General features: G+C 34.7%; 1 protein-coding gene across 3 annotated transcripts in view; it reads left to right on the forward strand.

Moving 5' to 3' along the window:
* The window catches only part of LOC115230955, a 26,422-nt gene extending 19,799 nt beyond the window's left edge, over positions 1–6,623 (forward strand). For 2 of the 3 annotated variants that reach the window (XM_036499877.1, XM_029801059.2), the window contains one exon: positions 2,084–3,333. In XM_036499877.1, coding sequence (XP_036355770.1) covers positions 2,370–3,314 — 945 coding nt within the window. In that variant the 5' untranslated portion in view covers positions 2,084–2,369 and the 3' untranslated portion in view covers positions 3,315–3,333. Of the gene's footprint in view, positions 1–2,083; positions 3,334–5,377 lie in introns of those variants that run through there. The other variant, XM_036499878.1, reaches the window with a different exon arrangement.
* The last annotated feature ends 9,328 nt before the right edge of the window (positions 6,624–15,951 follow it).

Genomic DNA, 15,951 nt, shown 5'->3' on the forward strand with positions numbered 1-15,951 from the left:
AAAAAAACAATACCGTCTATCAAGCGGTGGTGTGAGCACACAAACGCACACACACACACACACACTGACATAAACATAAACGACGCACTTCCTTCAGTTTCTGAAGACACTTGCACAAAGTACCTTAATAATTAAATAAGCCTTTGGTTTAATCAATATTTAGGAGTGGTAAGTAGTTTGCTTACCAACCACATGATTCCGGGTTCAGTCCCACTGCGTGGTACCTTGGCAAAGTATCTTCTACTATAGCCTCGGACCGACCTAAGCCTTGTGAGTGGACTTAGTAGACGGAAACTGAAAGAAGCCCGTCGTATATATGTATATATATATATATATATATGTCACAGTGATCCCCGTGACCGACCAGGCTATCAGATGTTGCTACACATCGCTGGTCACCATGTGCTTCGAATTGTTTTAGCCTTCATATAACACCACCTCGCTGGCTAAGCGAGCAGGCCAACAGAATAAAGAGTGAGAGAAAGTTGTGGCGAAAGAGAACAGCAGGGTCGCCACTACCCCCTGCCGAAGCCACGTGGAGCTTTAGGTGTTTTCGCTCAATAAACACTCAAAACACCCGGTCTGGGAATCGAAACCGCGTTCCTATGACAGCGAGTCTGCTGCCCTAATTACTGGACCATTGCGCCTCCATATATATATATGTATGTGTGTGTATATGTTTGTGTGTCTGTGTTTGTCCCTCCAACATCGCTTGACAACCGATGGTGGTGCGTTTACGTCCCCGTAACTTAGCGGTTCGGCAAAAGAACCGATAGAATAAGTACTAGGCTTACAAAGAATAAGTCCTGAGTTCGAGTTACTCGACTAAAGGCGGTGCTCCAGCATGGCCACACTCAAATGACTGAAACAAGTAAAAGAGTACAAGTTATGTCGGTGAGCTGGCAGAATCGTAAGGACACCGAACAAAATACTTAGCGACATTTTGTCTGTGTTCGTGTTCTGAGTTCAAATATAAGTACCAGGTGATCACTGGAGTCAAACTAATCAACTAATCAATTTCCCCGAAATTGATGGCCTTGTGCCAAAGTTTGTAACCAGTATTAAAAGGCAACTTTGGCAGGTGGCGAAAATCGGGGAAAATCGTTTGTATAACGGGTAAAATGCTTAGCTGCTTTTCGTCCGTCTTCACGTTCTGTGATAAAATTCTACTGAGGTTGAATTTGTCTTTCATCCGTTTGGGGTCGGTAAGGTAATTACTAGATGAAATCGATTTGCCCATTCCCCTGAAATTGCTGGCCTTGTGCCAAAATTTGTTACCAATATTGAGTTACAATCTGGAAAAAAATAAATAATTTGAAAGATTCGGGCACTTTTGCGTCACATTAATTTGTTCAGTAAATTTTCTTTATAAATCCGGAGTAAACATCTTAGATGTCTTAGATATATAACATGCACAAACGGTATGTCACAGAACTGGTAGAACGTGACAATGAGTTGTAGTATTAAGTTCTCTGTTTATTTGGAGTTATTTGTATAACTAGGTATGGATGTGTAGTGAAGAAGTTAACTTCGTAACCACATTGTTTCGAATTCCCTTCCATTACGTGGCGCATTTGGCATGTGTCAACTACTATATCTCTGACCATTTAATGCCTCGTGAGTGAATTTATAAGACAGTAGAAACTGCGTGGAAGCCCATCATATATATATATATAATTATACACACAAACACACACACACACACACACACACATATATATATATATATATATAATATATATATATATATATGTGTGTGTGTGGTGTGTGTGTGAGTCTAGATTCGTGGGGGTGTGCATGTGTGCATGTGTGTCTGTTTGTTGTCCTACTACCGCTTGACAAATGATGGCGACCTTTTGCATCCTCTTAACTTAGCACTTTGGCAAAAGAGTGCAACAGAATAAGTACCAGGCTTAACATAATTACTGGAGTTGATATGTTCGAATAACCCGACAGCCATCTATTAGTAAAATCTATTTAATTAGCTCCAAACATTAAATAAAATTTATAATATTGTTAATTTTTTAATATTATCCTTCTTCAACAAATGTCATATAATTGTTTCTTCCATTTATTGTTTCAGATATGTAAATGACCGATAAGAAGCATTTTAAAGTAACGATCCCGCTGTTAATCGTTTAATATGGAAAATTGCGTCTTCGATCTGTTCAACATGGATTCTGGCGAAAGTAATTAAACATTATGAATCATATTACTCGTGGAACGACCTGAAAGTTAGCACACAAATGTTTATAGTTTCTAAACATGACTCGGAAAATAAAAGTTTAATATTGATCGGCTATATTTCTTTTATGGAGAAATCTATTTTGTAAAAGGCTTGAACGAAAAAGTTCAAACCAAAAATTGATATGGCTCTAAATAAATGTCGTCGTTTTTTACCATGCATACTGTTGATATTTATAGCCGTAATTATAATCGGCAACCAATTATATTGGCAACCAACCTTTATTCCTAAAGAATGGTTGCATAGCATGTCAGTTAAAATCAAGAATAAAGTAATACTTTGGAAGCAACCCGATCTCAGTAAGATTCGTGCCGTCATACATTACCCGAAAAAGTTTTCCACCAATGAAGATGAAAAGCTACTTCAAGTTTATCCGATAGGCTTAAATTCAGTGGAAATGGAAATGTTTTTACGAACGGTTTCACTATTTTCAAGAGCGCTTTCAAGTGCCAATATCACACATCTGGTATACGGTGGTACAGCTATTGGGTCTAGACGGCATCATGGTTTTATACCATGGGATGATGATATTGACGTCTGGATAAACAAAACAGAAAAGAAAAAATCTAAAGAGATATTAAGTTCAATACCTAATTTCGGTCTTTATTCTCCGAATAATTTTCAGTGGAAATTTTTTTATAAAAATCTAAAGACTTTAAAATGGAAACAGTTCAGATGGCCTTATATAGATATATTTTACTTTGAAGAAAACGCAACTCATATCTGGGACGAACTGCCCCCACATCGTACGCGGTATTATAAGAAGTCTATAATATTCCCACTTCATGACAGGAAGTTTCAGTCAATCAAATTACCTACCCCCTGTGCGATAGATAAATTTGTTGGAGAACCCGCATTAAAGAATTGCCTGTCTTCGTCATTTAGTCATAGAATGGAACGGTTTGTACCTGCTAAATTTCATTTGAAGGTACCCTGCAGTAAACTGTATCATCTACATCCCTTTGTGTTTCGAACAAAGCACAACGAAACACATTATAAAGAGGAATTAAAGCAGAATGAGACACTCATACACAAGATATTTGTACCAACTAACTTATGCACTACATGAATAAAATCAACGAAAATAACTGTTTTGTTGTGATATATATATTATTTTTATACATGCATCGAAACTCAGCTGTGAATGTACGTGTGGATGTCTGTTTTGTTTTCGTTCCAAATAGGTTATATATTTTTATAGCTCAATTTTTCAGTGTATTTTGTCTTTTTGTGTTAAGTTTAGAAGGGTCCTAACCTTTCGTTCATTGAATCTTTGAGATATTAGTTTTATCTTCTGAATGAAATATAAATAGTAGTGACAAGTTTCTGTCTAGTTTTGTCGTAGTCATATATTGTGTCATTTTAGGATAGCTGTTTATTGCAAATGCATAGCGAGCCAAGGATTTGGAGAAGTTATACATAAATGAATACACTAAAAGCTTAATCACAAAACAATAACGAAAACATTTTACAAATTGCCAACATTGTGTGTTTGCTTTATTTTCAGATCGTATACAACTCATGAAAGTTTCCTCTTGAGTAGATTTTTGTTGGCATGTTTTCTTATATATATATACACACACACACACACACAGACATATGTGTGTGTGTATGATAAATAAGGTCTTGATTTGTGGCCGTAAGTTTGTCAATATCTCTTGCTCAGACATTGGCGTAATTTTAGCGGCAAGGAAGATCCTCATCTCTTACAATGAACATGATTGGCGGAGGATGGACGCCACCGATTTATTTCATATCACTACGGGATCATCTGATTCTGCGCAGGTGACGGATATAGTTGCCCTATGCCTCATGTCACAGCTCAAGGATTCCTTCCCCTTTGGTCTGGGGTGGGGTGTTATATAGGGATGATGCCCTTCTAGGTGTGTGTGGCCAGTCCAAATCTGCGCTTAATAGATTAATGAAATCTCTGAGAGGCTTCCTAAAGGATTTCTTTAATTTTGATATTGTTTTTGATGTCAACACCAGAGTGGTTTATTTCTGGGATGTCACTTTATATTTGGATAGGGGTTTGTATCATCCATTTTGGAAGCCTAATAGCTCAATCTTTTACATCAATACCTCCTCCAATTATCCAAAATCCACTATTGATAGTATTGTCACGCTATCTCGATCAGAATCTCCAGTCTGTCTGCTAATGGAGAGATAGTTGATCTACATGCGCCGGTGTATAACAATTCTCTTAGATAAAGCGGCTTTAAGAAGAAGATATATTATATGCCCAACACGAGTTAAAAAAAAAATTGCCTGGTCTACCACCTGACCATGTCGCGATTAGCCGGGAGAATCGCAGTGCGTTATCTGACTGCCATCAAGCTAAGGCTTCGACTAGGCATATATATATATATATATATATATATGCATCGGAACAGATATCGGAATTCAGATAGTAGCAGTGAAGGAATGATAAAAACAAAGAACCCGCCGTCTAGAATACGCGAGATTTTATAGTTTACCTATCCTTTTTCCCTTAGGTTTAGAAATTTACTCAAGATGTCCTTTAGGATTCTGAAGGAAAATTTCACAAAGGATCATAAATATTATAGTATCTGTAATAAGTCTTCTATTAAGTTCTCCTATTCGGCAATGCCCAGCTTGGCCTCTACTATGCTAATATTTACTTATATATAATGTATGTCGGAGGTCTGAGACCATCGTTAATTCATTTTAATGTGTGTTCGATGACCTATGTTGAATTATCCTTGCCTCATTCATTTGAGCACTTCTTTTTTGCAGCCCTATTTGTTCTTTGTCTCTTTTGAAAAACAATAGTTATTCTTGACGTATTATATATATATGAGGCTAGATTCGTTGGGGTGCGCATTTGTGCATGTGTGCCTGTCTGTTTTCTACTACCGCTTGACAAACGATGGTGACTTTTTGCATCATCTTAACTTAGCACTTTGGCAAAAGAGTGCAACAGAATAAGTACCAGGCTTAACATAATTACTGGAGTTGATAGGATCGGATAACACGACAATCATCTATTAGTAAAATCTATTTAATTAGCTCCAAACATTAACTAAATAAAATTTAAAATATTGTTAATTCGTTAATGTTATCCTTCTTCAAGAAATGTCATATAATTGTTTCTTCCATTTATTGTTTCAGATATGTAAATGACCGATAAGAAACATTTTAACGTTACAATCTCGCTGTTAATCGTTTAATATGGAAAATTGCGTCTTCGATCTGTTCAACAAGGTTTCTAACGAAAGTAATTAAACATTATGAATCATATTACTCGTGGAACGACCTGAAAGTTAGCACACAAATGTTTATAGTTTCTAAACATGACTCGAAAATAAAGGTTCAATATTGATCGGCTGTTTTCCTTTTATGGAGAAATCTATTTTGTAAAAGGCTTGAACGAAAAAGTTCAGACCAAAAATTGATATGGCTCTAAATAAATGTCGTCGTTTTTTACCATGCATACTGTTGATATTTATAGCCGTTATTATAATACTATTCCCTTATCGGCAACCAACATTTATTCCTAAAGAATGGTTGTATAGTATGTCAGTTAAAATCAAGAATAAAGTAATACTTTGGAAGCAACCAGATCTCAGTAAGATTCGTGCTGGCATACATTACCCGAAAAGGTTTTCCACCAATAAAGATGAAAAGCTATTTCAAATTTATCGGACAGACTTAAATTCAGTGGAAATGGAAATGTTTTTACGAACAGTTTCACTATTTTCAAGAGCGCTTTCAAGTGCCAATATCACACATATGGTATACGGTGGTACAGCTATTGGGTCTAGACGGCATCATGGTTTTATACCATGGGATGATGATATTGACGTCTGGATAAACAAAACAGAAAAGAAAAAATCTAAAGGGATATTAAGTTCAATACCTAAATTCGGTCTTTATTCTCCGAATAATTTTCAGTGGAAATTTTTTTATAAAAATTTAAAGACTTTAAAACAGAAACCATTCAGATGGCCTTATATAGATATATTTTACTTTGAAGAAAACGCAACTCATATCTGGGACGAACTGCCTCCACATCGTACGCGGTATCATAAAAAGTCTATAATATTCCCACTTTATGACAGGAAGTTTCAGTCAATCAAATTACCTACCCCCTGTGCGATAGATAAATTTGTTGGTGAATCCGCAATAAAGAATTGCCAGTCTTCGTCATATAGTCATAGAATGGAAGGGTCTGTACCTGCTAAATTTCATATGAAGGTACTCTGCAGTAAACTGTATCATCTACATCCCTTTGTGTTTCGAACAAAGCACAACGAAACACATTATAAAGAGGAATTAAAGCAGAATGAGACACTCATACACAAGATATTTGTACCAACTAACTTATGCGCTACATGAATAAAATCAACGAAAATGACTGTTTTGTTGTGATATATATTTAATTTTTATACATGCATCGAAACTCAGCTGTGAATGAGCGTGTAGAAGTCTGTATTTTTCATTTCAAATAGCTTATATATTCTAATAGCTCAATTTTTCGGTGTATTTTGTCATTTTGTGTTAAGTTTCGAAGGGTCATGAGCTTTCGTTCATTGAATCTTTGAGATATTAGTTTTATCTTCTGAATGAAATATAAATAGTAGTGACAAGTTTCTGTCTAGTTTTGTCGTAGTCATATATTGTGTCATTTTATGATAGCTGTTTATTGCAAATGCATAGCGAGCCAAGGATTTGGAGAAGTTATACATAAATCAATACACTAAAAGCTTAATTACAAAACAATAACGAAAACATTATACAAATTGCAAACATTGTGTGTTTGCTTTATTTTCAGATCGTATACAACTCATGAAAGTTTCCTCTTGAGTAGATTTTTGTTGGCATGTTTTCTTATATATATATATATATATATCTGTGCAGACAGATAGACTGACAGACACACACATATGTGTTTGTGTGTGTGTATGTATGATAAATAAGGCCTTGATTTGTGCCCGTAAGTTTGTCAATATCCCTTGCTCAGACATTGGCGTAATTGTATCGGCAAAGAAGACCCCCATTTCTTACAATGAACATGATTGGCGGACGCTGGACGCCACCGATTTATTTCATATCACTACGGGATCATCCGATTCTGGGCTCGTGGCGGATTTGTTGGGCCTATACCTCATGTCACAGATCATGATAGCTTTCCCCTTCTGTCTGGAGGTGGGGTGTTATATAGTGATGATGCCCTTCTAGTTGTGCGTGGTCAGTCCAACTCTGCGCTTAATAGATTAAGGAAATCTCTGAGAGGTTTCCTAAAGGGTTTCTTTAATCTTAATATTGTTTTTTACGTCAACACCAGAGTGGTTAATTTCTTGGATGTCTCTTTAAACTTGGATACGGGGTTGTACTATCCATTTCGGAAGCCTAATAGCTCCATCTTTTACATCAATACCTCCTCCAATTATCCGAAATCCACTATTAATGGTATTGTCACGTTATCTCGATCAGAATCTCCAGTCTGTCTGCTAATGGAGAGATAGTTGATCTACATGCGCCTGTGTATAACAATTCTCTTAAATAAAGCGGCTTTAAGAAGAAGATATATTATATGCCCAACACGAGTTTTAAAAATAAATTGGCTGGTGTACCACCTGACCATGTCGCGATTAGCCTGGAGAATTGCAGTGCATTATCTGACCGCAATCAAGTTATGCCTTAGACTAGGCATATACATATATATATATATATATATCAACAATTGAGGGTAAAATTAATTAGTTATTAATCAATTTCACCAAGTATTCAGTATGTAAAAGGACCATTTAAGGCGAAATATATATATATATTATATATATATATATGTGTGTGTGTGTGTGTGTGTGTGTGTGTATGTATATATATACGTATATATGTATATATATACATATATATTACATATATACGTATATATATACATACACACACACACACACACACACATATATATATATATATATTTCGCCTTAAATGGTCCTTTTACATACTGAATACTTGGTGAAATTGATTAATAACTAATTAATTTTACCCTCAATTGTTGATATATTTATATATATATATATATATATATATAATATATATATATATATATATCCCCCAGGGGACTGTCTTGGGTCCGCTACTCTTCGTAATTTACATAAACGACCTTTCCAGTGTCGTACATTACTGCAAAGTGAAAACATTTGCCGATGACACTAAGCTCCAGCACATCGTCAATGAAGAAGCAGACCGAACTCAACTCCAGTCTGATCTATATGCTGTGAGTCAATGGGCAGACAGAAACAAAATGCAACTGAACGAGGGAAAATTTGAGCTGATGCATTTTGGAAGAAATTCCTCACTAAAACAGCCATACGCTCTTCCTTCAAGGGAACCGCGCACAGCCTCTAACAATATCAGCGACCTGGGTGTAATTGTTGATAACGATCTCAGTTGGAGTGCACACATCAACAAGAAGGTCGATATAGCTCGTAGGATGAGTTCCTGGATCTTACGAACTTTCCGGTCCAGAGAACAAGGTGTCATCATACCACTTCCACTTTTCTCCTTTGTACGGCCGCACCTCGAATACTGCTACCCACTGTGGTCTCCCCATACAAGACAAAACATCTCGAGGATTGAATCACCCCAGAGGGCACTCACTAAACGAATTGAAGACATGGCTGCTCTCGATTATTGGGATCGCCTTAAAGCCTTGAAACTCTACTCTCTCCAGCGTCGCCGTGAGCGGTACATCATTTGTACGATGTGGAGAATATACCGTCAACTTTGCCCAAACGACCTGAACATTAGCTTCAAGGTTCATCCAAGACTGGGAACACGGGCCATACGTCCCCTGCCCAATTCAAGATCACAGCATACATGTACACTGCAACATAATTTCTTTTCCTCAACAGGCCCTGCCCTATTTAACATTGTCCCGAAAGAGATCAAAGAGGAAAAGGATCCCATCAACCTTAAACGGAGTCTGGATAGATTCCTTCAAAGAATACCAGATAAGCCACCCATTATTGGATACAACTCACCCAACAAAAACTCACTACTTGAATGGACCATAAACAAAACTTGACTTAAACAGGATTCGAATAATCCTACCAGGTGGTGCTATTAAGTTAGACATGGCCTGGACCAATCTTTGGTCGAAACATATCTAAGTTTATATATATATATATGTATATATATGGGAACAGATATCGGAATTTAGATAGTGGCAGTGAAGAAATGGTAAAAACCAAGAACTAGTGGTGTAGAATACGGGAGGTTTTATGGTTTACCCCTCCTTTTTCCTTTTGGGTTAGAAATTTACCCAAGATGTTCTTTAGGATTCTGAAGGAGAATTTCACAAATAATCATAAATATTATAGTATCTGTAATAAGTCTTCTATTAAGTTCTCCTATTCGGCAATGCCTAGCTTAGCCTCTACTATTGCGTCCATTAATAAGAACAAATTAATTGGACAGTGGAGCGAGAAATATTCCTCTGATATAGAGCAGGTTAGCTCTAACACGCAGGTTAACTTTAACACACCCGGTAGTGAAATATATGAAGGAAGAAATGCTGAAAGCCAATTAGATACTGTAAGCATTAATAATAGGGCTAAGGATGGATCTAGTAAAACCTGAACTTATAGGGACCGTGACTTATGTCCCCTTAAGGGGATTTGTCTCACGACTAACGTAGTATGTAAATGTGTGGTTAAAGAGGAGAATGGTTCGGATAAGTGTCATACAGGTGGTACAATAAATTTTAACACAATGTATAGGACCCACATGAGTTTGTTTTCTAATGAAAGATACCGTAACTTCACGATGCTGGCATTTTACATACATCTTCTAAAGAGGGATAATAAAAGACACTCCTTGGAATGGTCCCTTATTTCAAGGGCCCCAAAATTTAAGGCTAATATTAATAAATGTAAACCATGTGTGAAGGAATCCCTTGCTATCCTTAGGTCCTTCAGGCCCAAAACGTTAAATAAATTTGCTGAATTGATCCCCTTTTGCAATCTCAAATTCTCTTCCACTTTTTTGAGAGCGTATCGAAATAAAAATAGATGTAGTAAAAAATGAAGTTTGGCATTACATGAAATTGAACCCGGCGTATTTAGCTTTAGAAATAGTCAACGTCTTTGTTTTTTTTATCTTTAAGCATGTAAAGTAGGCTTCCGGTACGATAAGGTTATCCTGGCCTTGTATATATATTTCTGTACTGCCCACAAAGGGCTAAACACAGAGGGGACAAACAAGGGCAGACAAAGGGATTAAGTCGATTATATCGACCCCAGTGCGAAACTGGTACTTTATTTATCGACCCCGAAAGGGATGAAAGGCAAAGTCGACCTCGGTGGAATTTGAACTCAGAACGTAACGACAGACTAAATACCGCTAAGCATATTGCCCGGCATGCTAACGTTTCTGCCAGCTCGCCGCCTTTCCTGGCCTTGTATATGTACCCTATCTCTCTTTTCATCCTGATAAGGGGGGCCTTTGCTGTGATATGCATCAATAGCAATCTAACTATGGTGATATGCTCCCGAAATGGCTATAGATGACGTGTCTAGTTTTAATTGGTGGAGCCTTACTCTTGAACTATTATATTCTGTATGGACGTAATTTTTGATTTGGAAAAAATTACGCATGGTTTTTTTCATTCATAGATTATTACCTTTTGGTGTGAGTGAAGTAAATATAACTTTTTAGTCGATTTATTCTTTATTTATTTACCCGCTTTCTCAATATTTTTAGTCTTATAAAGTATTTTATAAATTTTTAGTCGTTTTTTGATGGGACGTTTCTATACGTGTTTTTTTTTCGCATATATGTATATTTTTATGCTGGTGGTTTTCTGCATTTGTCTGTCTTATTCATTTTATATTTTGATTTATATATTATGAAAGCCTTGGTAATATTTACTTATATATAATGTATGTCGGAGGTTTGAGACCGTCGTTAATTCATTTTAATGTTTGTTCGATGACCCATGTTTAATTATCCTTGCCTCATTCATATGAGCACTTCTTTTTTGCAGCCCTATTCGTTCTTTGTCTCTTTGAAAGAAACAATAGTTATTCTTGAAGTATTATATATATCTCTCTATATATAAACGGCAGTTTGTCTGTCTGTGTGTCTGTGTGTCTGTCAGGTTGTACCCTCACCCTGACCACGGCTTTCAACCGATTCTGATGAAAATTGACACACACATAGCCCAATGTCATAATTCAAAATTAACGCAGTGAAAATTTTGAAAAGTTCCCCCAGTTCTGAAAAAGTATTCGAATAACTTGCGGCTGCAGCAGCTATTAGCAGAAGTGGCGGTGTTGGGGGTAAAGTCTCGAATGTAATTTCTTCATGGTAGGAAGTGGTTGGGTTGAATTATCGATAGCTGTTTAATAGTTATTTGGGAGTGAAGAGAAGACATTGCAACCTACACATGCGCCTTCGTTCCCTAGAGGGAAAGGACTAGATTGGGATTAGTCGTTGCCTACTAGGGGCTTTTACATACCCGGGCAGTGCCGGGCTGTGCTGCTAGTATATATATATATATATATATATATATATATATATATATATATATATATATATATATGAGGGTAGATTCGTGGGTGTGTGCATGTGTGCATGTGTGTCTGTTTGTTGTCCTACTACCGCTTAACAAACGATGGTGGCTTTTTGCATCCTCTTAACTTAGTACTTTGGCAAAAGAGTGCAACAGAGTAAGTACCAGGATTACCATAATTACTGGAGTTGATAGGATTGGATAACACGACAATCATCTATTAGTAAAATCTATTTAATTAGCTCCAAACATTAAATAAAATATATAATATTGTTAATTTTTTAATATTATCCTTCTTCAACAAATGTCATATAATTTCTCTTTCCATTTATTGTTTCAGATATGTAAATGACCGATAAGAAGCATTTTAAAGTAACGATCCCGCTGTTAATCGTTTAATATGGAAAATTGCCTCTTCGATCTGTTCAACAAAGTTTCTAACGAAAGTAATTAAACATTATGAATCATATTACTCGTGGAACGACCTGAAAGTTAGCACACAAATGTTTATAGTTTCTAAACATGACTCGGAAAATAAAGGTTCAATATTGATCGGCTGTTTTCCTTTTATGGAGAAATCTATATTGTAATAGGCTTGAAAGAAAGAGTTGAAACGAAAAAATTGATATGGCTCTAAATAAATGTCGTTTTTTACCATGCATACTGTTGATATTTATAGCCGTAATTATAATACTATTCCCTCATCGGCAACCAACATTTATTCCTAAAGAATGGTTGTATAGCATGTCAGTTAAAATCAAGAATAAAGTAGTACTTTGGAAGCAACCAGATCTCAGTAAGATTCGTGCTGTCATACATTACCCGAAAAAGTTTTCCACCAATAAAGATGAAAAGCTACTGCAAGTTTATCCGACAGGCCTAAATTCAGTGGAAATGGAAATGTTTTTACGAACGGTTTCACTATTTTCAAGAGCGCTTTCAAGTGCCAATATCACACATCTGGTATACGGTGGTACAGCTATTGGGTCTAGACGACATCATGGTTTTATACCATGGGATGATGATATTGACGTCTGGATAAACAAAACAGAAAAGACAAAAACCAAAGGGATTTTAAGTTCAATACCAAATTACGGTCTTTATTCTCCGAATAATTATCAGTGGAAATTTTTTATAAAAATCTAAAGACATTAAAACAGAAACCATTCAGATGGCCTTATATAGATATATTTTACTTTGAAGAAAACGCAACTCATATCTGGGACGAACTGCCCCCACATCGTACGCGGTATTATAAAAAGTCTATAATATTCCCACTTTATGACAGGAAGTTTCAGTCAATCAAATTACCTACCCCCTGTGCGATAGATAAATTTGTTGGTGAATCCGCAATAAAGAATTGCCAGTCTTCGTCATATAGTCATAGAATGGAATGGGTTCTACCTACTATGTTTCGTATGACGATGCCTTGCAGTAAACTATATCATCTACATCCCTTTGTGTTTCGAACAAAGCACAACGAAACACATTATAAAGAGGAATTAAAGCAGAATGAGACACTCATACACAAGATATTTGTACCAACTAACTTATGCGCTACATGAATAAAATCAACGAAAATGACTGTTTTGTTGTGATATATATTTTATATTTATATATGCATCGTAACTCAGTATGAAGTTATACAAAAATTAATACAACTTGAAACTTAATTATAAAAACAATAACGAAAACATTATACAAATTGCCAACATTGTGTGTTTGCTTTATTTTCAGATCGTATACAACTCATGAAAGTTTCCTCTTGAGTAGATTTTTGTTGGCATGTTTTCTTATATATATATAATAATAATAATAATATTAGGGAATAAATCCAAATTTACAGGGAAAAAATCAGATTTAGGATTAAATCCAATTTTATAGTAAAAATATTATATAATATTAATTCGAGACAAAACCACTATTTTGCAAATCAAACAAGGAAAGACTTAATCAATACATAAAAATTTTAATATAAAGTAAATCTCCGCCACTACAATTGTTTCATGTCTTCAATGACATTCGTCAGGTGGATTCCGATCTTCTAATCAGTTTTAATTTATGATAAATAAATTATGAATTAAATTAAAACTGATTAGAAGATCGGAAATCCACCTGACGAATGTCATTTGAAGACATGAAACAATGGTAGTGGCGGTTTATTTACTTTATATTAAATTTTTTATGTATTGATTAAGTCTTTCCTTGTATGATTTGCAAAATAGTGGTTTTGTCTCGAATTAATATTATATATATATATAATATATATATATATATATATATATATATATATATATATATATATATATATATATATATATTTATATATACTCTTTATCTTTTATTAAACTTTTAATACTTTTGATATATATTTATAAAAATTAATTAATTAATTAATAAAATAATATATAAATATAAAAAATACATACATATATATATTATATATTATATATATATATATATATATATATATATATATATATATGTATATATATATATATTTGTATATATATATAAATTATAAGTTTAAATTATTTAAATATTTTTATGTATTGGCTTATGTTTTTCACTGTTTGATTTGCCTAATAGTGGTTTTATCTCTAATTTAATATAATATATATATATATTTTTTGAGTATGCATGTACGAATAACTGCGCGTATATATATTTTACTATTTACTTATTTTTTGAGTATGCATGTAAGTATGAATATAAGGAGGCGCGTGTGTGTGTGTGTATGTGTAAGCATAGATATATGTATACTTTACGCATGTGTGTACTTATGTGATATATGGATGCGCGCGTGTGTGGTGTGTGTTTATGGGTACGCATGTACATGTGTATGTGCGTGTAGTGTATATATATGTATATGTGTGTGTATGCGTATGTGTGTGTATATATGTGTGTGTGTATATATGTGTATGTATATATATATGTGAATATATATATGTATATATATATATATATGTATATATATATATATATATATATATATATATATATATACATGTATGTATTTGTATGTAGGTGTATATGTATGTGTGTGTATTTATATTTATTGGTGTATATATATAGACTAGCCTTCTAAGAGTGTAGACATAAATCTGTAGGTACGCGTACGTATGTGTATATACGTGAATGTATGTAGATGGATGTATGTATGAATATAACGCGTGCGTGCGTGTATGTGTATGAGTGTACGAATGAGTGAGAGTACGTGCTAAAGAGTGTGCGTGAGTGAATGAGTGCTTGTTTTCCAGTAGACAGATAAATGGACTGGCTGTCATAGCCAAGATGTTTGGTGACCAAGCGGCCAAAGATAACAAAAGTAATAAACGAAGATAATAAAATTAAAATTAGGGAATGGGTCGTATTAGTATGTGTATATATGTGTGTATGTGTAGGTTTGCATAGGTACACATATGTATATGTATACATGTATGTATATGTATGTATGTGTGTGTATATGTGTGTGTATGTGTATATATGTGTATATAGGGACTAGTGTGCTGTTGTGTGGCATGTGTGTGTGTGTGGATATGTGTGTGTATGCGTGTATGTGAGTATGTGTGTGTATTGTATATATATTTTCTGTGCGTATATGTATGTGAGGTCGTGTGTGTATATATACATGTTGTATACGTGTATGCATGTGAGTGTGTGTGTGTATACATATATGTGTATGTGTAGATATGTATATGCATGTGTATGTGTAAGTGTATATATATGTATATATAGTGTGGTGTATGTATGTGTGTATGTTATGTATATATGTTTGTATGTGTGTGTATGTATGTATACATGTGTGCATAGGTATAAGTGAGAATCTCCTTAGTTACCTAAAACTCTATCCCCCCTCCCTTTTTTTTATATATAGGTTTTTTTTTTATATAGGTTTTTTTTATTTTTTATTATTTTATTATTTTATTATTTTTTTTTTTTATATTCTTCTATCTAATTTAACACTGACTCTTGACCACTCCCCCAAGTATGATATTTTGTGCTATGCCTACCCCCAAAAAGTCCCCCCCAACACCCCTAAACCTGCCTAATGTATAAATGCCAATACAATTCTTGTTAACTAGCTTCCTGAAGATTCTCTTGAATGAAACAGTTCTAGTCCTGTAGAAGCTCCTTCTATATAATAAATATATATATATATATA

The sequence above is a fragment of the Octopus sinensis genome, unplaced genomic scaffold (genome assembly GCF_006345805.1).
Source record: "Octopus sinensis unplaced genomic scaffold, ASM634580v1 Contig16904, whole genome shotgun sequence".
Classification (NCBI taxonomy): domain Eukaryota; kingdom Metazoa; phylum Mollusca; class Cephalopoda; order Octopoda; family Octopodidae; genus Octopus; species Octopus sinensis.